Here is a 24,404-nt window from a genome sequence, read left to right on the forward strand (position 1 = left end):
CCAAACTACATCCCAACAGCAGCATCGGATCACAAACAGATGGCTTCTCCTAAGATATCGCACAGGGCAGAGACTGCTGCAGGTAGGCAGGACCCCAAAAAAATTGCAATTTCCAGTCAAGTAATACGTTCCCACCAGCCACCAGGGTGTGTAGAAGTATGGTATCCGTTGACATGGCCTTGGTGGTCTTCCTCTTCCTTCCTGTGAGGAAAGCACCTTCCATCTATGAGCTTATATAGGCATATTATGTGTCCCAACAATATCAACAATTAAGAACCTAGTCGGTGGAGAATCACCACCCACCACTACCCAGCAGCTCAGCACATTAATACTTAATATTTTGCTATAGGCAACTCCAATTTCAGAATTGATAAGAAAAGGTTAAATGCCTTTGATACAGCTCCACAAGTCAGTTATTCCAACAAAATGAATACCATACATCTGACAATTCATTGCACATGCACGAAAATCATGACAAACTGCAAGATCAATGATAAAATTGCTTCAACATTAACAGTTAATACAAACACAATAGTAACAATTTGTACTAAGACCCTGTAAAAGAGCTAATATGTTAAAAGTGGGGGTTTTCAGAACCACATACTGAAAGTAATTGGAAGAAGCAGATTACACCGGTATATTGGGGATGATTTTAAACCCCAACAATGGGTGGGTTGGGGGCGGGTGGGAGTTGAAAATAGTTCTTTTTTTGGGTCGCAACCGCAAAATTTTTGGAATTTGCATTCCCACTGGGAAGCCTGTACTTTTACGCGCCTGGTTGCGCTTGCGACCCGAAAAACAACTATTTTCAACTCCCACCTGCCCCCACCCAACCCACCCGTTCTTGGAGTTTAAAATCACCCCCATTATGTGGATTATATTAGTGAAGGTGCCACGTAAAACAAGCATTAGATCATAAGCAGAGCCTTACTCTACTTGGTAATATTTACCCTAACAGTAAGCTGCCAACAATTATTCAAACCCTTCGAATTTCTTGGGTACATGCAACATAAAATGGGGCCTTGAGTTTGGTCTGCTTGTCATCGTATCCTGCATTGAGCCAGGAGGAGAAGGCAGAGGGAGGAATAATCAATTGTGATGGCTTGCTAGAAAAGGGGTCGAGATGGGTTGGCATTTTGCTCGTTCGGGTGCAGCTCATTTAATACCTGCTCAGATTGGAGAATGTTCTACAGATTCATTGTCCACATTTGATGTGCGTACGGGTCACCTTGTACCATTGTATGAGTAATGGATGCTAGTACTGGGAAATTCAACATTTGAACACTTGTAATCAATTTAATCATCATGCATTTCCATGAGTAGCAGAATTTAGTTTGCAAACTGCTCGTTTTACTTAATACCTCACAGGCACATGAGAGAGAAGACTATCTTAGCAGATGGAGCCACGATTGAATCCATGTCCCATAATAGAAAGGATAGTTTCTAAGTTCAATGCACCAGCCAATGCTCATCCAAAAGCATCAATATTTCATTAAGTGTCAGCCTTAGTTCAGTGGTAGCACTCTCACCTCAAAGTCATGGGTTCCAGCCCCATTGCAGGACTTCAACCCATAACCTAGGTTGACATTTCAATGCAGTCCTGAGGGAGTATTACATAGCCTTTCAGATGAGATGTTAAACAAAGGCCCCACATGCCATCTCAGGTGGACGTAAAAGATCCCATAGCACTCTTCGAAGAGCAGGGGATTTTGCACAGTACCCTAGCCAACATTTATCCCTCAACCAACACCACCAAAAATAGACTAACTGTTCATTTATCTCACTGCGCAAATTGGCTGCAGCATTTACCAAAAAAAAGTGACTACACTTCCAAAGTAATTAATTGGCTGTAAAGCATTTTGGGATGTCCCAAGGATGTGAGATGTACCATAATTACTGCATCATAGATCTATATGTCTGCTGGAAAAATTTCAGATTGAACTGGCTATTTCATTTGTAAATAAGAATTCCATACTGAGTTTAGTTTCAGACTCTACATCCTTTCCATCATAAAGACTGGTTTCTAATTCCACACCACCTTAACACTTACATTTCTGAAATTGTCGTCACAAGCCTTTGTCACCTCCAGATCCAACTACTCCAATGCTCTCTACAGTGGCCTCTTTTCCTTCATCCTCTACAAACTCCAAATTGTCCAAAACTGTGCCATACACATACTGTTCCACATTAAGTCCTGCTTGTCCATCATTCTGTCCTTGTTGACATACGCTGGCTCCCCATCTCCAAAGGCATAACATTTCAAATCCTCACCTTTGTCTTTAAATCTCCTAATCGCCTTGTCCCATCTTATCTCTGAAATCTCCTCCAACCCTACATTTCCCGTCTTCCCGCACCCCCCCCCCCCCCACCCCCCCCTCCAACAAAACACTCTGTTCTTCTGACTCCAGCCCAATATGTATCCCCCTGCCCTTTTCCCCATTGGTGGCAAAGTGCTCAGTCATCTAGGTTATAAACTTCTCAACCTTCCTCTTCTTTAAAAACCTTCTAAAAACCCATCCTTCAACCAAGATTTCATCACCCTTCCTAAACTTTCCCTTTCTGGCTTGGCACATGTATTCATCTGTGAAATGCCTTAGGACGCTTTTAACATTAAAGGCGCCATACAAAATGTAAGTTGTTATGACCCTATATTCTTAACACATTTAAGACCCTCCCTATTGTTTTATAAGTAACATATTCCATGTTAACAAATGAGAAAAGAAAATCTTACACATGTTTCAAAACAATCAAAAAACAAAATATCACAGAAGAATTAAATTGCTGTATAGCAAGTTATACACAAGTATAGGTGGCAATAGTCAACGGGAAAATATAAACGGCAGGTTAAGTGTAATGCAGACAAAGCATGCAAAAGAAGTTCCTCAGTGGGTTGCGGGGGGGCGGGCAGGGGGGAAAACAAGAATGTAGACACAGTTTCAGGATTTAAAACTGTACTTCCCATAATATTTGTTGCGATCAAAACACACCAATTATTCAACACTTTGAGGGGAAAGCTTTGCTGAAGACTTATCCCCAAGAACACATAAAAAATTATACTGCCTGTCCTGTAAGCATGTTAAATCTGTAGATGTAAGCACGACAAAGATCTGTGAGCAGCATTGAAAAAGTCAGTGATAGTTATTAAAATAAAAATTATTTCAATTATAATTTTTTTTTAAAACAGGAGCAGCTTTTCAGAAATGATCTATTAATTTTTTTTTAAGGGTACTTTCTCTTCCCTATTTACTAGTAACTGGGTGCAGGAAGACTCCCATATCTTCATTGAATTCAATTGCATAGAGACTGGGAAAAGAAAGCTTTGCAGTGACTTTTGTTGGCATATCCTTCAGATAAACATATTTGGCCTAATTTGTGTCGTTTGTGTTCGTGCGTGTGTGTAAGGTAAACCCACAGAAAATGGTTAAAGATAAATCTGTAAAAAGAGGCGATATAAGCCACTAACTTTCTTATAAATTTGCTCAATTTAGCAGTACAACCATTTCAGACAAACGTGAACAACTGGCAGAATTTATCATAACACAGAGCACGATGCCACGGTGCCAAGGTCAGTTTGTTCATCTATCCTGCAGCCAATATGGACGAAAGCAGGCGCTGCAGGGTGGATGAGCAAACTGACCGTGGCAGCATGGTACAGGAAGCCATTCAAGCGGGGGGAGTTAGTAGGAATGTAGTGGTAGTAGGGGACAGTATAGTCAGGTGGATAGACACGGTCCTCTGCAGCCGAGAACAAGAGTCCAGAAGGCTGTGTTGCCTGCCCAGTGCCACGGTTTGGGACATCTGCTCTGGGCTGGAGAGGAACTTGCAGTGGGAGGAGGAGGATCCAGTTGTTGTGGTCCACGTAGGTACCAACGTCATAGGTGGGACGAGGGAAGTGGTTCTGCTTAGGGAGTATGAGCAGCTAGGGGCTAAATTAAAAAGCAGAACCTCAAAAAGGTAATAATCTCTGGATTATTACCTGAGCCACAAGCAAATTGGCATTGGATAAATAAGATTAGAGAGTTAAATTCGTGGCTCAAAGATTGGTGTGGGAGAAATGGGTTTCGATTCATGGGGCACTGGCACCAGTACTGGGGAAAGTGAGAGCTATACCATTGGGACGGCCTTCATCTGAACCGTGCTGGGGCCAGCATTCTGGCGAATTGTATAACTAGGGCGGCAGAGAGGGCTTTAAACTAAATAGTGGGGGGGGATAAGGGAAATGATAATCAGAGAGTGGCAGGAAGGGACAGAGCATGCAAACTGAAGAGTGCACCAGCAGATAAGGCTAGAGGTTGCAAAAACAGTAAAAAGACAGCACTAAAGGCTTTGTATCTGAATGTGCGTAGCATTCGTAACAAAATGGATGAATTGACAGCTCAAATTGAAATAATTATGTACGATCTGATAGCCATTACGGAGACATGGCTGCAAGATGACAAAGGCTGGAACCTGAATATTCAAGGGTACTTGACATTGTGGAAGGACAGGAGGCTAGGAAAAGGTGGAGGGGTAGCTCTGTTAATTAATGACGACATGAGTATAATATAGAGAAATGACCTTAGTTCTAAAGACCAGTTTGGGTAGAGATGAGAAATAGTAAAGGCAAGAAGTCACTTGTGGGAGTAGTTTATATGCCCACTAACAGAAACCAAGCACAAAGGAAGATGGTAGTGGTTGTTGGAGGCCAATCAACTCAGCCCCAGGACATTGCTGCAGGAGTTTCTCAGGGCAGTGTCCGTGGTCCAACCACCTTCAGCTGCTTCATCAATCATAAAGTCCTTCTCTCCATCATAAAGTCAGAAATGGGGATGTTCGCTGATGACTGCACAGTGTTCAGTTCCATTCGCAACCCCTCAGATAATGAAGCAGTCCGTGCCCGCATGCAGCAAGACCTGTACAACATCCAGGCTTGGGCTGATAAGTGGCAAGTAACATTCGCGCCAGACAAGTGCCAGGCAATGACCATCTCCAACAAGAGAGAATCTAACCACCTCCCCTTGACATTCAACGGCATTACCATCGCCAAATCCTCTACCATCAACATCCTGGGGGTCACCATTGACCAGAAACTTAACTGGACCTGCCACATAAATACTGTGGCTACAAGAGCAGGTCAGAGGCTGGGTATTCTGTGGCGAGTGACCCACCTCCTGACTCCCCAAAGCCTTTCCACCATCTACAAGGCACAAGTCAGGAGTGTGATGGAATACTCTCCACTTGCCTGGATGAGTGCAGCTCCAACAACACTCAAGAAGCTCGACACCATCCAGGACAAACCAGCCCACTTGATTGGCACCCCATCCACCACCCTAAACATTCACTCCCTTCACCACCGGCGCACAGTGGCTGCAGTGTGTACCATCCACAGGATGCACTGCAGCAACTCGCCAAGGCTTCTTCAACAGCACCTCCCAAACCCACAACCTCTACCACCGAGAAGGACAAGGGCAGCAAGCACATGGGAACACCACCTGCACGTTCCCCTCCAAGTCACACACCATCGCCGTTCCTTCATTGTCGCTGGGTCAAAATCTTGGAACTCCCTTCCTAACAGCACTGTGGGCGAACCTTCACCACATGGACTGCAGCGGTTCAAGAAGGCGGCTCACCGCCACCTTCTCAAGGGCAATTAGGGATGGGCAATAATTGCTGGCCTTGCCAGCGATGCCCAAGAACAAATAAAAAAACTGGAGGACAGTGTATACAGGAAGAAATAATGGGGGCTTGTGAGAAGGGAACAGCGATAATCATGGATGATTTTAACCTACATATAGATTGGAACAATCTGATTGGCAAAGGTAGCCTGGAAGATGAGTTCATAGAGTGCTTTCAGGACAGTTTCTTAGAGCAGCACATTCTAGAGCCAACCAGACACCAAGCTATTCTAGAACTGGTAATGTGCAATGAGACAGGATTAATTAATGACCTCATTGTAAAGGAGCCTCAAGGTAGCAGTGATCACAATATGATAGAATTTCACATTCAGTTTGAGGGAGAGAAGAGCAAGTCCAAGACTAGTGTTTTAAACTTCAATAAGGGCAATTACAAGGGCATAAAGTCAGAGCTGGCTAAAGTGAATTGGGAACTTAGGTTAAGGGATAGGTCAGTAGAGATGCAGTGGCAGACATTTAATGAGATATTTCATGACACTCAGCAAAGATACATTCCAGTGAGAAAGACAGACTCTTGAGGAAGGACGTACCATCCATGGCTAACTAAGGAAGTTAAAGACAGTATCAAATCTAAAGAAAAAGTATACAATTCCGCAAAAATTAGTGGCAGGTCAGAAGACTGGACAGAATATATGAACAGTAAAGAATGACTAAAAGAATAATAAGGAGGGAGAAATTAGAATACGAGAGAAAGCTAGCTAGAAATATAAAAACAGATAGGAAGAGTTTCTACAGGTATTTAAAAAGGAAAAGAGTAAGTAAAATGAGCGTTGGTCCTCTAGAGTGAGAGTCTGGGGAATTAATAATGGAGAATAAGGAAATGGCATACGAATTGAACAGATATTGTGTGTCAGTCTTCACTGGAGAGGATACAAGTAACATGCCAGAAATAATTGTGAATCAAGAGGTGAAAGGGGGGGAGGAACCTAAAACATTTACAATCACCAGGGAAAGGGCTCTGAAAAAAATTAGAACTAAAAGCTGACAAGTCCCCAGGTCCTGACAGACTCCATCCTAGGGTCTTAAAAGAAGTGGCTTCAGAGTTCGTAGGTGCATTGGTATTAATTTTCAAAAATTCCCTAGATTCTAGAAGGGTCCCATCAGAATGGAAAATAGCGAATGTAACTCCTCTATTCAAGAAAGGAGGGAGACAGAAAGCAGGAAACTACAGGTCAGTTAGCTTAACATCTGTCGTAGGGAAAATGCTAGAATCTATTATTAAGGAGGTTATAGCAGGGCACTTAGAAAATCTCAATGCAATCAGACAGAATCAACACGGCTTTGTGAAAGGGAAATAGTGTTTGACTAATTTATTAGAGTTCTTTGAGGAAGTAACAAGCAACGTGGATAAAGGGAATCCTGTGGATGTGGTGTGCTTGAATTTCCAGAAGGCTTTTGACAAGGTGCCACATCAAAGGCTACTACACAAAATAAGAGCTCATAGTGTGTGGGGTAACATATTAGCATGGATAAAGGATTGGTTAGCTAACAGGAAACAGAGAGTAGGCATAAATGAGTCATTTTCAGGTTGGCAAGATGTAACGAGCGGAGTGCCACAGGGATCAGTGCTTGGGCCTCAACTATTTGCAATCGATATCAATGACTTGGATGAAGGACCGAATGTATGGTTGTTAAATTTGCTGATGGCACAAAGGTAGGTCAGGAAAGTCAGTTGTGAAGAGGACATAAGGAGTCTGCAAAGAGATATAGATACGTTAAGTGAGTGGGCTAAAATTTGGCAGATGGAGTATAATGTAAGAAAATGTGAACTTGTCCACTTTGGCAGGTGGAATAGAAAAGCAGTATATTATTTAAATGGAGAGAGATTGCAAAACTCTGAGGTACAAAGGGATCTGGGTGTCGTAGTACGTGAATCACAAAAAGTTAATATGCAGGTACAGCAAGTGATTAGGAGGGCAAATGGAATGTTATCATTTATTGCAAGGGGAATGGATTATAAAAGTAGAGATGTTTTGCTGCAGTTGTATAGATGTAAGGAATCTTACAACACCAGGTTATAGTCCAACAAATTTATTTTAAAATCACAAGCTTTCGGAGATTATCTCCTTCGTCAGATGAATGAATGAAAAGGTTCTCAAATCGCATATCTTATACTATGTTGGGACAGCATCACACCAATCAAAAGGTGTCGTTGTTATTCAAACAGGCCAGTCACGGAGAACAGCACGTCCCAGTACACTAGATATACATTGTGTCGATTACACAGGCAGGCAGAAAGAAACTCAAAATGGCAGAGAGAGAGAGAGAGAGAATTTTAAAAAACATATAATTTTTTTCCCCCTTTTTGCTGGTGGGGTTACGTGTAGCGTGACATGAACCCAAGATCCCGGTTGAGGCCGTCCTCATGGGTGCGGAACTTGGCTATCAACTTCTGCTCGACGATTTTGCGTTGTCGTGTGTCTCGAAGGCCGCCTTGGAGAACGCTTACCCGAAGATCGGTGGCTGAATGTCCTTGACTGCTAAAGTGTTCCCCGACTGGGAGGGAACCCTCCTGTCTGGCGATTGTTGCGCGGTGTCCGTTCATCCGTTGTCGCAGCGTCTGCACGGTCTTGCCAATGTACCATGCTCCGGGGCATCCTTTCCTGCAACGTATGAGGTAAACAACGTTGGCCGAGTCACAGGAGTATGAACCATGTACCTGGTGGGTGGTGTCCTCTCGTGTGATGGTGGTATCCGTGTCGATGATCTGGCATGTCTTGCAGAGGTTGCCGTGGCAGGGTTGTGTGGTGTCGTGGACGCTGTTCTCCTGAAAACTGGGTAACTTGCTGCGAACGATGGTCTGTTTGAGGTTGGGTGGCTGTTTAAAGGCGAGCAGTGGAGGCGTGGGGATGGCCTTAGCGAGGTGTTCGTCGTCATCGATGACAGAGTACCCTTCGTCGTCCAGTACTTCCCCGGAGCGGAGAAACTACACCATGTTCTCCGCAGCCTTCAACATGTCATCGATGACGACGAACACCTCGCTAAGGCCATCCCCACGCCTCCACTGCTCGCCTTTAAACAGCCACCCAACCTCAAACAGACCATCGTTCGCAGCAAGTTACCCAGTTTTCAGGAGAACAGCGCCCACGACACCACACAACCCTGCCACGGCAACCTCTGCAAGACATGCCAGATCATCGACACGGATACCACCATCACACGAGAGGACACCATCCACCAGGTACATGGTTCATACTCCTGTGACTCGGCCAACGTTGTTTACCTCATACGTTGCAGGAAAGGATGCCCCGGAGCATGGTACATTGGCGAGACCGTGCAGACGCTGCGACAACGGATGAACTGACACCGCGCAACAATCGCCAGACAGGAGGGTTCCCTCCCAGTCGGGGAACACTTTAGCAGTCAAGGACATTCAGCCACCGATCTTCGGGTAAGCGTTCTCCAAGGCGGCCTTCGAGACACACGACAACGCAAAATCGTCGAGCAGAAGTTGATAGCCAAGTTCCGCACCCATGAGGACGGCCTCAACCGGGATCTTGGGTTCATGTCACGCTACACGTAACCCCACCAGCAAAAAGGGGGAAAAAAATTATATGTTTTTTAAAATTCTCTCTCTCTCTCTCTGCCATTTTGAGTTTCTTTCTGCCTGCCTGTGTAATCGACACAATGTATATCTAGTGTACTGGGACGTGCTGTTCTCCGTGACTGGCCTGTTTGAATAACAACGACACCTTTTGATTGGTGTGATGCTGTCCCAACATAGTATAAGATATGCGATTTGAGAACCTTTTCATTCATTCATCTGACGAAGGAGATAATCTCCGAAAGCTTGTGATTTTAAAATAAATTTGTTGGACTATAACCTGGTGTTGTAAAATTCCTTATATTTGTCCACCCCAGTCCATCACCGGCATCTCCACATCATGGCAGTTGTATAGGGCATTGGTGAGACCACATCTCGAATACTGTGCGCAGTTTTGGTCTCCTTATTTAAGAAAGGTCATAATTGCTTTGGAGGCGGTTCAGAGAAGGTTCACTCGACTGATTCCTGGGATGAGGGAGTTATCTTATGAGGAAAGGTTGGACAAGTTGGGCTTGTATGCACTGGAGTTTAGTAGAATGAGAGGTGATCTTACTGAAACATATAAGATCCTGAGGGGACTAGAAGGGGTAGATGCTGTGAAGATGTTTCCCCTTGTGGGGAAGACTAGAACTAGGGGCCACAGTTTAAAAATAAGGGGTCTCCCATTTAAGATGGAGACGAGGAGAAATTTTTTCTCTCAGAGGGTCGCGAGTCTGTGGAACTCCCTTCCCCAGAGAGGGGTGGAGGCAGGGTCATTGAATATTTTTAAGGTGGAGTTTGATAGATTTCTGATTAACAAGGGAGTCAAAGATTATAGTCGGTAGACGGGAAAGCAGGGTTGAGGTCACCATCACATCAGCCATGATCTTATCAAATGTCAGAGCAGGCTCGAGGGGCTGAATGGCCTACTCCTGCTCTTAATTTGTATGTTCGTATGTTGTACTCCAAAAATAATAAGAATATCCTTCAGTGTTTTAAGTTTAAAGCAAATGATTTTAGTCCAGATTTACAGCAACTCACACTGCAAAGTTAATAAAATTGCAAAGCTAAAAGCCCAAAGAAGCAGCAACACCCACCACAGAAGTTTTAGTTCAACCATTATGTCTGGAAAATTTCAACTTACAACGAGGCCTCTTTCTCTTTCGTCTCATTTGTGTTATCAAGTTCTTCGACATTTTCATCTGAATTTCCCAAGATATTTTTTTTCCTTGGTGAAAGAATCAAAACATTCAGGAGGTTTAGGGTGTTTAATTTAATTAGCTATGATTTCAAAATAAAAGCAATCATTAACTTATTCTTTCTATCACTGGAAAAACATTTGGGAGAATTTCAAAGATGCTTTGAATTGCAGTTCTTCCCCTTCTCTCATAATTGTTGGTTTTTACAAACCAATTGTATAATCATCACAGAATATCCAAAATCCAATTTTATCAATTCAAATTCCAAGTAGTTTAGTGGTTTAAAGTATTTGAAGCTGTTCTTATTTTGAAAACATATCACAAGGGCTTTTCTAGCCCCAATGAACTGTGAAAAATATTCCAATAAAATTACTTCAAAGTGATTTCATGATCAGTGTATAACGTAAGCACTAAATGTTTACTTGGTCAAAGTGTTAACAGCTCAGGAGTCATGAGCTGCTGGAGGGATGCTGCAGCTCATAACTCCATACCACATATAAACAACTGCCCTTACTTTCTGTCCATATCAGATGCTGCAGCATAGTGCAAAGCAGTGCAGCCTCGCTCATCTGTTTCATTAATATTGGCCCCCGTTGTCACCAATGTCATGATAGACTGGTAATTACAATTCGCAGCTGCATAATGCAATGGAGCCCTGCAAAAAAAATTAAATAGAAATGGATTTTTAAAAATATTTTCAATCACATCCAGACCACAAGAAATAATTAGTTTCTTACATACTGTGACTTATTTTGTTTGCACCAGATAATTGTTTACGGGGTTTTGGAAAGAAAATCAAACACTTAAATTCCAACATCCAGATTTAACCATCATTTAACTCATGCCAACAAATTGTCAATACATGTTTATGTGCTACACTCTATTTTAAATTCAGTTCTTCAAATCATCTTTATACAAAACCACTAAACTGATCAGAAAACAATCACAAGTTCAAATTAATGCTGCAAGGCACACATATGCTGGCTGTTGTGCTCAGCAAAACCATAATCTATCAGCCACATGATTGGATTTTTTAAATGAAAGTTGAGAGTAGGCCACACACCTCCCACATTTGTCCTTGTTATTAAAATCCGCTCCACTGCTCAGTAGTAGTTTTATACAATCAACATTGCTGTGTGATGAAACATATCGTATGTTAGAGTGAAACTGTGTACGATCAATCCAATCACAAATATTTCCTCTCATTGGGGTCAAACATCCAAACTAAATTACAAAAATAAACTGCAAGAAAGGCCGAACAGGCTGGGACTCTTTTCTCTCGAAAAGAGAAGGCTGAGGGGTGACCTGATAGAGGTCTTTAAAATTATGAAGGGGTTTGATAGGGAAGACGAGAAGATGTTTCCACTTGTTGGGAGGGGGGGGGGGTCCAAAACAAGGGGCCATAAATATAAAAGAGTCATTAATAAATCCAATAAAGAATTCAGGAAAAACTTCTTTACCCGGAGAGTGGAACTTGCTATCACATGGAGTAGTTGAAGCGAATAGCATAGATGTTTTTAAGGGGAAGCTAGATAAGTACATGAGGAAGAAAGGAATAGAAGGATATGCAGATAGGGTTGGATGAAGTACGGTGGGAGGAAGCTCGTATGGAGCATCAATACCGACACAAAGCAGTTGGGCCAAATGACCGGTTTCTGTGCTGTAAATTCTAAGAAAGATTACGAGGGCAAAACATTACATGGAGCAGCAAGAAATTTTATTGAAACATAAAATAAGTAATTCTATCAATAGAGCAAATTTAATGCAAAAAAGCAATATAAATTGTATTTGAGTGCATGCTTGTTCAAAAATGAACTCACCCTCCTGCAGCAGCAGCATGAAGACAAGTCCTTCCAAAATTATCAGGGTTGTCTATCTCAAAGCCTGCAGACAGCATGTGCTCATTAGTAAACGATGACACTATGCTATATTTTTGTCCTAGAAGACCGCAAGAAATATTACAAAGACAGAAATCAGTTCGTAAAGAAAAAAGTTCACAAACCAGCCAAAGCAAGTGATTTCCTTAGAAACTGATCAAAAGGCCACTGAACCTTATAAAATAACGTGTCACTACAGGAAGCAACACGCACAGATAAAATTCAAAATAACAGGACATTCTGGCTTACATACAATAGTTTTCACTTAATTCTTATTACATGTTACATATAATGACAACACAAACACTTTTTAAAGCAAGACTACATCAGCAGTTTTACTGCCTCCGAGTAAACAAGGGGCCGAAAATCTTTGCATATTAAATTTCAGGCTAGATTTTCTGCCTGCTGACTACAAATAGGCAGCAAAGCAGCAAACATTACTTTTGGAATGTATGCAGGATTAGCAAAATAGTTATTAGTGTGTTTGAGACAGTGAATGAGTTAAATTAACAAGATTTACACAAAAGCTGCTTTTTAAGAATCTAGTGGAAACTGGCAATTATCAACAATCAGTATTCAGCACTGTCTCAACCTGTGCCAAGATAAACAAATCAGCCCATTGATTTCTAAAACAATACAGGATACTGCAACTATTGACACACAGCCACTCAGGAAAGACATGTGTTGTGTAGAATTGCAATCATAATGAGACAAGTATTAGAGAACAGAAGGGCAGAGGAAGTCATTCAACAATAAGCCAAGTGACCAAAACTACGGCTGTTCGTGGAATTAGTGATCTAATATTGTTTCTAATATACTTGCCTGATGACAATAACTTCCTGCAGCAGTCTGCATGCGCGTTTAACGCTGCCAAATGCAAGGGAAACATACCATGGATACCACGCCTAAGAAAAAAAATCACAATTATTGCCATGTAACTAATTTTCAGATCAGAAATTTTATATTTCTATACAAATACATTTCTGTCAAATGCATAAGACATCCACAGAAATTCATATAATTGGCCAATAAAATATTCTAAAACAACAGCAAGAATTTTGGATCTTGGGTCTGAAACTACTGTATTAAACTTAAATAAGGGCAATTATAAAGGAATGAGAGCGGAATTGGCTAAAGTGGACTGGGTAAACAGATTAGATGGTATGATGGTGGCTAAGCAGTGGCAAACATTTAAAAAGATATTTTATGACTCGCAACAAAAATATATCCCTGTTAGGAGGAAAGATTCCACAAAAAGAGTGAACCAACCATGGCTAACTGAGGAAGTCAAGGATGGCATCAGGTTAAAAGAAAAAGCATACAACATGGCAAAGATTACTGGTAAGCCCGAAGATTGGGAAAACTTTAAAAACCAGCAAAGGATGACTAAAAGAATAATAAAGAGGGAAAAAATAAATTGAGAGTAAACTAGCAAGAAATATAAAAACTGACAGTAAAAGCTTCTACAAGTATATAAAAAGGAAGAGGGTAGCTAAAGTAAACATTAGTCCCTTAGAGGATAAGACTGGGGAAATAATAATGGAAAACAGATAAACAAGGAATTGAACAGATATTTTGTATCTGTATTCACAGTAGAAGACACTAATAACATACCAATAATAGTAGAAGATCAAGGGGCAAAGGGGAGGGAGGAACTAAAAACAATCACTAGAGAAAAAGTACTAGGTAAACTAATGGGTCAAAAGGCTGAAAGTCCCCTGGACCTGATGGCTTGCATCAGAGGGTCTTAAAGGAAGTGGCTACAGAGTTAGTGGATGCATTGGTTGTAATCTTCCAGAATTCACTAGATTCTGGAAAGGTCCCAGCGGATTGGAAAACCGCAAACGTAACTCCCCTATTCAAGAAGGGAGTGAAAGCAGGTAACTATAGACCAGTTAGCCGAACATCTGTCATCGGGAAAATGCTAGGATCCATTATTAAGGAAGTAGTAGCAGGACATTTGGAGACTCATCATACAATCAAGGAGAGTCAACATGGTTTAGTGAAGGGGAAATTATGTCTGACAAATTTATTAGAGTTCTTTGAGGAAGTAAGGGGCAGGGTGGATAAAGGGGAACCAATGGATGCAGTATATTTGGATTTCCAAAAGGCATTCGATAAGGTGCCACATAAAAGATTACTGCACAATATAAGAGCTCATGGTGTTGGGGGTAATGTACTGGCATGGATAGAGGATTGGCTAATTAACAGAAAACAAAGAGTCGGGATAAAAGGGTCATTTTCAAAGTGGCAATCTGTAACTAGTGGGGTGCCACAAGTGCTGGGGCTTCAACTATTCACAATTTCTATCAATGACTTGGATGAAGGAACAGAGTGTCTTGTGGCCAAATTTGCTGATGATACAAAGATAGGTGGAAAAGCAAGTTGCGATGAGGACACAAAGTGTCTGCAAAGGGATACTGACAGGTTAAGTGAATGGGCAAAAATTTGGCAGATGGAATATAATGTGGGAAAATGTGAAGTCATCCACTTTGGGAGGAAAAATAAAAAAGCAAAATATTATTTGAATGGAGAAATACTACAAAATGCTATGGTACAGAGGGATCTGGGTGACCTCGTACATGAAACACTAAAGGCAACATACAGGTGCAGCAGGTAATCCAGAAGGCAAACGGAATATTGGCCTTTATTTCTAGGTGGATGGAGTATAAAAGCAGGGAAGTCATGCTACAACTGTACAGGGTGCTGGTGAGACCACATCTGGAGTACTGCTTACAGTTCTGGTGTCCTTATTTAAGGAAGGTCATACTTGCATTGGAGGCAGTTCAGAGAAGGTTTACTAGGTTGATTCCGGGTATGGAAGGGTTGTCTTATGGGGAAAGATTGAACAGGTTGGGTCTATACTCATTGGAGTTTAGAAGAATGAGAGGAGATCTTATTGAAACATACAAGATTCTGAGGGAACTTGATAGGGTAGATGCTGAGAGGATGTTACCCCTCATGGGGGAATCTAAAACGAGGGGGCATAGTCTCAGAATAAGGGGTCACCCGTTTAAGACGGCAACGAGAAGGAATTTCTTATCCCAGAGGGCCGTGACTCTTTGGAATTCTTCACTCCAAAAAGCTGTGGAGGCTGAGTCATTGAATACATTCAAGGCTGAGCTAGACAAAGTTTTGATCAGCAAGGGAGTCAAAGGATATGGGGAAAGGGCGGGAAAGTGCAGTTGAGGTAAAAATCAGATCAGCCATGATCTCATTAAATAGCGGAGCAGGCTCGAGGGGCCGAATGACCTACTCCTGCTCCTATCTTTTATGGTCTTATTTAAGTGGAACATGTAAAAAGATTTCAATTTAGCCATAGTTTCCTTTTACCACTAACTTCAAAGCCATTCACTTGGATGGCAAAACTAGCTAGTTTTCAAAACTTACACTGCTCAAAACCATTATGAACAATGATGTTAAACTGTAAGATCATCTGGTGTATGGGACAATATAGATTAGGTCTTTTGAAATGTTCCAGTGAGGAGCTGTTGTACTGCATACAGTTACACACCAGTCTCATAAGCATTAAAATACCAAACACGCACCAATGTACCTGACAGATTTTCTTTTTTAAAGTCTGGAAAATTTGAAATCAACTTCCATTCTTATTTATAGCATATTGCAATACATGCAGTTTTCTTTAAAAGGGAGAATAGGTTGAAGAAACATCAATACAATAGTACAGTTGCTTAAATACTTTGCTAACATTTCAACATACTCCACTAATTATGTCAAACATTTACTTCAATGTAAGGAAATTTTTGACTTAAGTCAAAATATCCCAAAGTATTTTAGATCCAACATGGACTTCACCAGCAATACAGCAATTTTTTTTAAAAAGCGTGAGTTTATATTTGCCATTTCTCATGTAAACATTTTACATATCGTTATTAGAATACCTGAAAAGGGCAAGACAACAAAACCTTCTCACATAAAAGGTATGTGAACACAGATTGAAATGAAATCTAGTTATTTTCTATTCAGTACAGAATGGGAATCTAAGCACGAGTTCTTTCAAAATAACCTACAAAACACTGGCCCGAGTGGAAATGACAAGATAACTTTACTATTAAATCTTAAAATGAATACTAGGTGTCTAACACATTTGCTCATCACAGTCAGTCTCTGATGTACCATGACATTAAAGTAGCATGGATTTATATTTCCCATACTCATTCACAGTAGAAATTATATAAATATGTTATTGTCTTTCGGCCTTACTGAAATCGCACAAATGGGGCTCACTTCATGAATGGTAATACTTGGGAGCAGACCTAAAGGAAATGGTTCAAGTCTTCAATTTACAAGTAGAGACCAGCAAACTGGTGAAATTTTCAGTTTAATTAATCAGCTTTTCCAACCAATGGCAATACTTTACTGATGATATTTGCAATCCAACAGCATCTCCACATTCAGTCCTCATTTTGTCGCCAGTCTCACTTTGATTTCCAATTGAAAGGGCTCCTCACCAGAAAGGAGGAGGGGGGAGAAAGGGACTATTACTACCACCAGAAAACTACCTGTCTATGGGGAGAGCTCAAACATTAACATTTCGAAGAGAGACTGCCCAGCCACGAAGACATCTTTGACCCAAATAGTTTGAGTACAGGCAGGGACACCATAATATAACCATCCTCTGCTATTTACATTCTACAACAAAAAAATAAATTTTGAAAAGGCTAGCTGACTTTCATTGAAACTGGCCAGTATTGTGTATTGGCCACCCATCACAGAGGCAAAAACGGTTTCTTTAAGATACAGCTAGCTGACAGCAATTTTTAAAATCACATATATTCTATCTAAAATTAAATGGAAATCGCTCTGCCTTGCCACACATACTGCAATGAAAATTCTTCATACTTAGTTTAAAAAAACTATAAAGATCCTAGAAGCAAGAATAGTAAACAAAGGGCTGGCTGGGGAAAAAAATTAAATCGAATCATTCCAGAGAAAAGGTCAGTGAACCTCCTTAAGCAACTAACTAACTTGGGACCAGTGAAGTGAATTTGCTTTCTGTGGAGAGAACAATCAGGCAAAATGAAACAATATTAACTTTTTAAGTCCTATAATTCGAACACATTGGGATTGTTTGGAGTTACTATGGGGGAAAAAAGCAGAGGCACTCTTCTTTGCAGTTTGATACTGCAGTAAACCTAAATGTCTAGTTAACAAGTGGAAAAATAAACACCAGCTGTTAGTACTGAAATGTTAACAGCAGTTTAAAGTGGCATACAATCAGTCATTCAGAACATAGTGCTTCTTTGGCAACTTACTTCGCCGTTTCAGCTCCACTGGTTATCAAGGTATTGATCAGAAGTTCATGTCCATATCTGGCAGCCACATGCAATGGTGTATTGCCATCTTTATCAACACAGTCTATCTCACCACCTTCAAGAGAAAATTATATATATTTTTTAAAAAAGCTTAATTTGTACATTATACGGATAACTGACACTAAATATTTTGGTACTGCAACTTTATACAGGTGTGAAAGTCAAAGATTACCAAAGATAACCTGCCTACATTCCCCCCTCCAACTCATCTACAGCTTCATCACCTCTCAGCCCAATTTTCTCAATATAATCCTCATTGACCACTTGAGCTCTATCCTACTTAAAGTCCAACTCATTCAGAACTCTACCACTCATATCCTAGCCTGTACCAAATCCTACACCCCTCGTCATGCCAAACTCCATTGCCTCCCTGTCCTCCAGCGCATCAACTTAAAAATCCTTGTCCCCATTTTCAAAATTCCTCCACGGCCTCCCTCCTTTCTACCCAAGTAATCTTCTCCAACTCCTACATCATAGCACGCTCTTCCATTCTTCCAATGCATCCCTCCTACTTCTTCACCATTGGAAGTGGAGACTTCAAGCAAAATACCCTGAACACAGGGTATTTTGAATACATAAATACTGTGGCTACAAGAGCAGGTCAGAGGCTGGGTATTCTGCAGCGGGTGACTCACCTCCTGACTCCCCAAAGCCTTTCCAACATCTACAAGGCACAAGTCAGGAGTGTGATGGAATACTCTCCACTTGCCTGGATGAGTGCAGCTCCAACAACACTAGAAGCTCAACAGCATCCAGGACAAAGCAGCCACTTGATTGGTACCATGTCCACCACCCTAAACATTCACTCCCTTCACCACCGGCGCACAGTGGCTGCAGTGTGTACCATCCACAGGACGCACTGCAGCAACTCGCCAAGGCTTCTTCGACAGCAACTCCCAAACCTGCGACCTCTACCACCAAGAAGGACAAGGGCAGCAGGCTCATGGGAACAACACCACCTGCACATTCCCCTCCAAATCACACACCATCCCGACTTGGAAATATATCGCCGTTCCTTCATCGTCGCTGGGTCAAAATCCTGGAGCTCCCTACTTAACAGCACTGTGGGAGAACCTTCACCACATGGACTGCAGCGGTTCAAGGCGGCGGCTCACCAGCACCTTCTCAAGGGCAATTAGGGATGGGCAATAAATGCAGGCCTTGCCAGCGACACCCACATCCTATGAACAAATAAAAATAAAACCCTGCAATCTGGAATTTCTTTCCAAACCTCTCTGCCTTATTACCTCTCCCCTTATCAAATGCATCCTTATGTTTATGCCTTCAGCCACCAAATCTATCCTCCTGCTAGTGTCTTTTAATTCCCACTGCCCTACAGAATTTTTGCACATTTCTTATGGTCAGACACAGTCCTTAACTAAACTGGACAGGTGATTTGCTTCCAGGCCTCTACCCTCATCATTGCTCTGGACTACAAAGTGTGTGCCAAAATGGTCCTCCAATTTCCAACCTCCCTCTCTTTTTACAAAGAACCATTTGGCCTCCAGTCACCATCTCCCATGATGGTCATAGCTGAGTCACTGAACAACCCAAATGGTATTTCATTCTCCAATTATAATTCCAATTTTAACACAAGACTCATTTATTGTCATTCCTTAGCTTGCCACTACCACTAACAGGAACTACAATTGATATCATGTCATCGAACATAATTTTTGACCTATTTCAGCACTAAAATGAAACCAGTAAGTTAAATTTATTTGACAAACAATTTATGCAATTATGTTTTGAGCTGTGCATTCCTTTACGAACACTTCACTTTGTGCTAAAGGACGAGAGAAGGAAGAAAGGTCAAACTGCATCACAACCACAAGTTTTCTTGATGTGCACCTTGTTCAAAGAGTACCTTAAAAGTACCATCATAGTATCAATTATTCATAAATCTTTCCCAGATTTTGAATTTTCCTCTAAAAATCTGGAATCAGCTCTGTGTTTGTAAGCCCAATAGTTACGCTCCGCATTATCAGCAACTATCAGTTTACATATTTTTTGTAAGTTTATAGACCTTGTATTCAGGAATCTACATACAAATCGTCATATATACATACACATAGAGATATATATATCTCTATCAGAAATTACATTTAATAGAAAATTGAAATATAGAATACTGTATGTAAAATCTCCCACTCTAACAGGAGATAGCTCAGCTAGGAAATGCACATTCAAAAGTTTCTTTACAGTTCCTTTATATTTAAGGTTTTGTGCACTATGTTCCATCACTAGATGAAACGTGAGTCAACTCTTGGTTTGGCATCTAGTTGTCATGAACCATGACTTTTTACTTGATAAATTGTAATTTCTTTTGCAATTCATACTACTTTGGAAGGAGGTCTCGGAACAGAGTCACAGTTGCCCAAAGGTCATGTTACCTGCCCAGCTATATACAAAAATTGGATGGTAAGCTGGAAATTTACACTCAAGAGAAACTGTGTCATTTGCATTTCCTCTGAAATTTTGCTAAACAAAAGCAGCAGCATGCTAGCCACATTTCATAATGAACTAGGATTGACCCAAGATCATTAGGTTCCTCTAAAGTTGACTTCAAAAACAAAGAGTCTTTCTTTAAGATATGATGGGAAAAACAAACATATTTTGGTAAAAATGCTCTAGAGTTTTAACTCTATATACAATCTCTATGGAATGAATACAGAGAACAACCACACAACCCTCAACTGAAGCCACAACATGGTCATACTTCAGATGGGGTGAAGAAATATCAAGTAGCACCACATGCAGCATAATCCAAAACATAATAAATTAAAACTTGAAATCTGAAAAGAAAAATGGTTTCAGACATGAAGAGTAATATTTCCAATGGATAATACTATATTCCTAAATCTGAAGAACTCCAGGTGTTCATTTATATGAGGTACATTTTTTTTCAATATAGAAACTATTTGCTAATAACAAATTGTCACAGCTAAAGTGGCTGGATCTTTTCCTCACACTGAAAGATTTATAATCTCAGCTGATTAGATATGTCCATTGTATCTGCTTGTTTTCAAGTACACCTTTAACTTGATAAAGAGTGAGGGAGGGTTGTCTTAGAAAATACTTCCAGTATAAAGTGCTCCCCAACCCGTTCAGTAAAAATGTTTTTTAAAGTCTTAATCGGTTGGATGGTGGGGGAGGGGGAAAGAATATATATTTATACTAGAAATGCTTCCCCTTGCACATCATTTTGTTCTCCACAATGTCAAGTGTTCAGATCTAATAGAAATCAGAGCTGCTCTGCAGTTTCTCTTCATGCAGGAAATATTTTGCATGGAACAAAACTACAACTATTTTACATACCTTTCCCCAGTACTCATTTACTTAAAATAGGAAAAAACTCCTCCCTTCCACCCTGTCCAAAAGAAGGAAAACTTATGGTGTACAAACATGATTCATTAAGATAAAAATATTTAATGTGCATTTCAGTATCAATATATTATTGTTACACCATGAAGTCTGTCACACAACCAACACTAGAGCAGTTTATGAACAAAGGGCTGTGCCAAATTATAATTCAACGATATATTACATTGCATGTGATTCAACATTTATGTCTGGAAAAATATCCAATCCACTGCACATATGGCAAACATATTTATGTCATGGGCCACTGTTGCCAAGCATATAACTTATCTATCTTTTATTCTAAATACACAAAAGAAATAAGATAATCCTTTTACAATGAGAGCAAAGTAATCTGAATCAATGTTAAGATTTTACCAACTGCTTTACACATGGATTTTGAAAACTGATTGAGTTTAAATCTCAAGATAAATCTCATTGAAGAATTCTGAAGAGGTTGGTGCAGAGGCGTTCAGTTTTGAGAAAAAAATGGTTAGAGCCATGGATTTGCAAAATCTCTTCTCCATTCAGTTCCCAATTTGAGCTGCACTAAGGTGGATGGTGGGGGGGGGGGGTGTGCGGGGAGGGGTGGAGAGATGATCCCCAGGTAAGGCTGCAGGATCTTCCTGCAGTGGAGTGTAGCTGAAGGAAGAAACACACCTGAATAGTCGTGGGGGCTAGACTCTTGGCAGGAGAGCTGTCAAAGCCAGTTTGACTGAAAATGGTGGGGGGGGTTGGGGGTGAGTGGGAATGTGGGTGATCATTTACTAGGAGGTTTAAATTACATTGAAAATATAAAAATAAATTCCTAATTCAGGTACAACGTAAATTGGGTTGTCCCATATTTAATTAACATGATGCAACTCAATGATTGAAGAGGAAAAGGTGGGGTACTTTCAATCAGATGTACTTCCTCCAAGAGATCTTATAGGGAAAAATGATAGAAGATAGCCTCAGTTCTCCCTACAAAAAAGTGGCCAGCCGGAAACCTGACTGCTGTTAAACTTCAGTTATACTGGAGTATAGAGATTAGTGTCAATGATTGAAAGGGATGGGAATCCTTACTCAGTGCAATGGCAGCCAAACAAAGATCGCTCCATTAGATATAGGTCAAGTGCATTTGCTCCAGCTGGGAGGCACAAACTGGTTGTTTTCTGGAAAATTATTTCTTCATTTGAATAATGTTGAACATCTCTGGAGATATTCTACATTTTTAAAAATATGTAATACTTGCAGGGAGGTAATTTACAATGAAAGTACTTTTGTCTTTTTTCCCCCGCTTCCACCCCACCCCCAAGGGATCACACCTTTAAAAATAATATTCCAGGGATGGAGCATAAAAATCTTAGTCATGAACCTGGCCTTAGGAACATCAAGCAAAAGACACAAATGCAATTGATACTTAATTTTCCTATGTAGATTTTCATTTTTTAAAAATCTGATTACACAATCCTGCATATCTGAACAGCTTTAACCATCAGCCTTATTATTTTTGGGACACTATACTCAATGGCATAAATTGCACTTTGTTCCTTTTTTGTGAGCTCCCCTTGGGATATTCAACAGTCTTGTAACACTTCATTACACATGCTTTTGATTTTTTTATAATCAACTCAAAAGTAAAAATGTTGAAATTAAAAGGAATCCATACTATTTGTATAAAAAATAAATATTTATTCATTATTCCAATGAAAACTAAACTCATTAGGAAAAGCTTTAATACAGCACAGTTAACATGAAGAGTCAATTACAGTAAAACCTTAAGAATATAAACAGTGAATAACAGAACAATTTTTCTGGTTCCAACTCCGATGTGCTTAGTAAATTAAGATCACTGAATTAAATTTTTTACTCTCCAACAATCGGAAGTATGAGAACAGTCCTTCATTATCATATTTAAGTTTGGATTTTAGCCATGATGGCTCTTCCAGAATAGCCATGCTCACAAGGATTTGTGAAACCTCAAACAGCTCCAGTGCAAAAAAAAATTAGAACATACCATTTTGAATGAGTGTTTGTGATCGTGTGAATCGGCCATGGACTGCAGTCATGTGCAATGGATTCTTGCCGTCTTTACTCTGAAAGATAACAAGGTTCATATTTCATTTAAAAGCTTTCGGATCGAGGGGTACTGCAGTGTACACAGGAGCAAAAGAAGTCTGTAAGAGCTCTGCCCAGAGACACTGAATATTCCTGGAAAATAACTTTTTTTTTTACCCACTGCAGTCATATAAATAAATCAATATCATAGCTGCTTAAATAAACCTTTGTCAACATTGGTTATTTTTGGATTCTCGGTATACAAAAAAGCACATTTGTTCTCATCAACCTCCTAGCACTTGCAAAGAATTTTCCTGTCAAATCTTACTTCAAAATATTTTCTGAAGTTCATATTCCAGCTGATTTTTAAATCAGAAAGAAAACTCAATTAGTGTTATAGCCTGAGAAGAGGCAGCCTTCAAGTTGTTGCATCGATAATCATACTGATGCATGCTGGGAGCTTCTCCACACCACAGACACTCATCCTGGGAACTGCAGGCACGGTGTAGTGATCGCTTTGCAGCCAACAGAGTAATAGCTCTTGGAAGAACAGGAAAGGATGTGAATTGCAATGTTAGATGCCTCAGCATCACTGATAAGCCTAAGTGAAAATACTCCAAAGACAACTGTGAAGGAAAGAAAGAAATTGCACTTATATAGCACTTTTTACAACCTCAGGGCATCCCAAAGCACTTCACAGTCAATGAAGTACTTTTGAAGTGTTGTCATTGTTGTAATATAATTGTAATTGGCAACTCAGCAGCCAATTTGCACACAGCAAGGTCCCACAAATAGTAATGAGATAAGTGATCAGATAACCTATTTCAGTGATGTTGGTTGAAGGATAAATATTGGCCAGGACACCAGAAGTACCCTGCTCTTCCACAACTATTGCCATGGGCTCTTTTACATCCACTTGAAAGTGTAGTCGAAATTTACTTATAAACCTCACACACGTGATGTCTTGAAGTGTTCATAGAATCATAGAAAATTTACGGCACAGAAGGAGGCCATTCAGCCTATCTTGTCTGCGCCGGCTGAGGAACGAGCCACCCAGCCTAATCCCACTTTCCCGCATTTGGTCCATAGCCGTGCAGTTCTCGGCCCTTCAGGTGCACATCCAGGTATTTTTTAAATGAGTTGAGGGTTTCTGCCTCTACCACCCTCTCAGGCAGTGAGTTCCAAACCCCCACTACCCTCTGCGTGAAAATTGTTTTCCTAATTTCCGCTCTAATCCTTCTACCAATCACTTTAAATCTATGCCCCCTGGTTATTGACCCCTCCACTAAGGAATATAGGTCCTTCCTATCCATTCTATCTAGGCCCCTCATAATTTTGTACACCTCAATCAAATCACCCCTCAGCCTACTCTGTTCCAAGGAAAACCCCAGCCTATC

At 40.6% G+C, this 24,404-nt stretch overlaps 1 protein-coding gene across 5 annotated transcripts in view; it reads right to left on the minus strand.

Annotated features, from left to right (window-relative positions):
• The window catches only part of LOC137323819 (serine/threonine-protein phosphatase 6 regulatory ankyrin repeat subunit B-like), a 160,545-nt gene that overhangs the window by 33,707 nt on the left and 102,434 nt on the right, over positions 1-24,404 (minus strand). For 4 of the 5 annotated variants that reach the window (XM_067987781.1, XM_067987784.1, XM_067987785.1 and 1 more), the window contains exons 9-15: positions 22,967-23,045; positions 17,548-17,662; positions 13,094-13,176; positions 12,215-12,332; positions 11,458-11,526; positions 10,909-11,049; positions 10,340-10,423 (exon numbers count right to left, since the gene is read on the minus strand). In XM_067987781.1, coding sequence (XP_067843882.1) covers positions 10,340-10,423; positions 10,909-11,049; positions 11,458-11,526; positions 12,215-12,332; positions 13,094-13,176; positions 17,548-17,662; positions 22,967-23,045 — 689 coding nt within the window. The remainder of the gene's footprint in view (positions 1-10,339; positions 10,424-10,908; positions 11,050-11,457; positions 11,527-12,214; positions 12,333-13,093; positions 13,177-17,547; positions 17,663-22,966; positions 23,046-24,404) is intronic. The other variant, XM_067987782.1, reaches the window with a different exon arrangement.

Source organism: Heptranchias perlo, chromosome 7 (assembly GCF_035084215.1).
Source record: "Heptranchias perlo isolate sHepPer1 chromosome 7, sHepPer1.hap1, whole genome shotgun sequence".
Lineage (NCBI taxonomy): Eukaryota > Metazoa > Chordata > Chondrichthyes > Hexanchiformes > Hexanchidae > Heptranchias > Heptranchias perlo.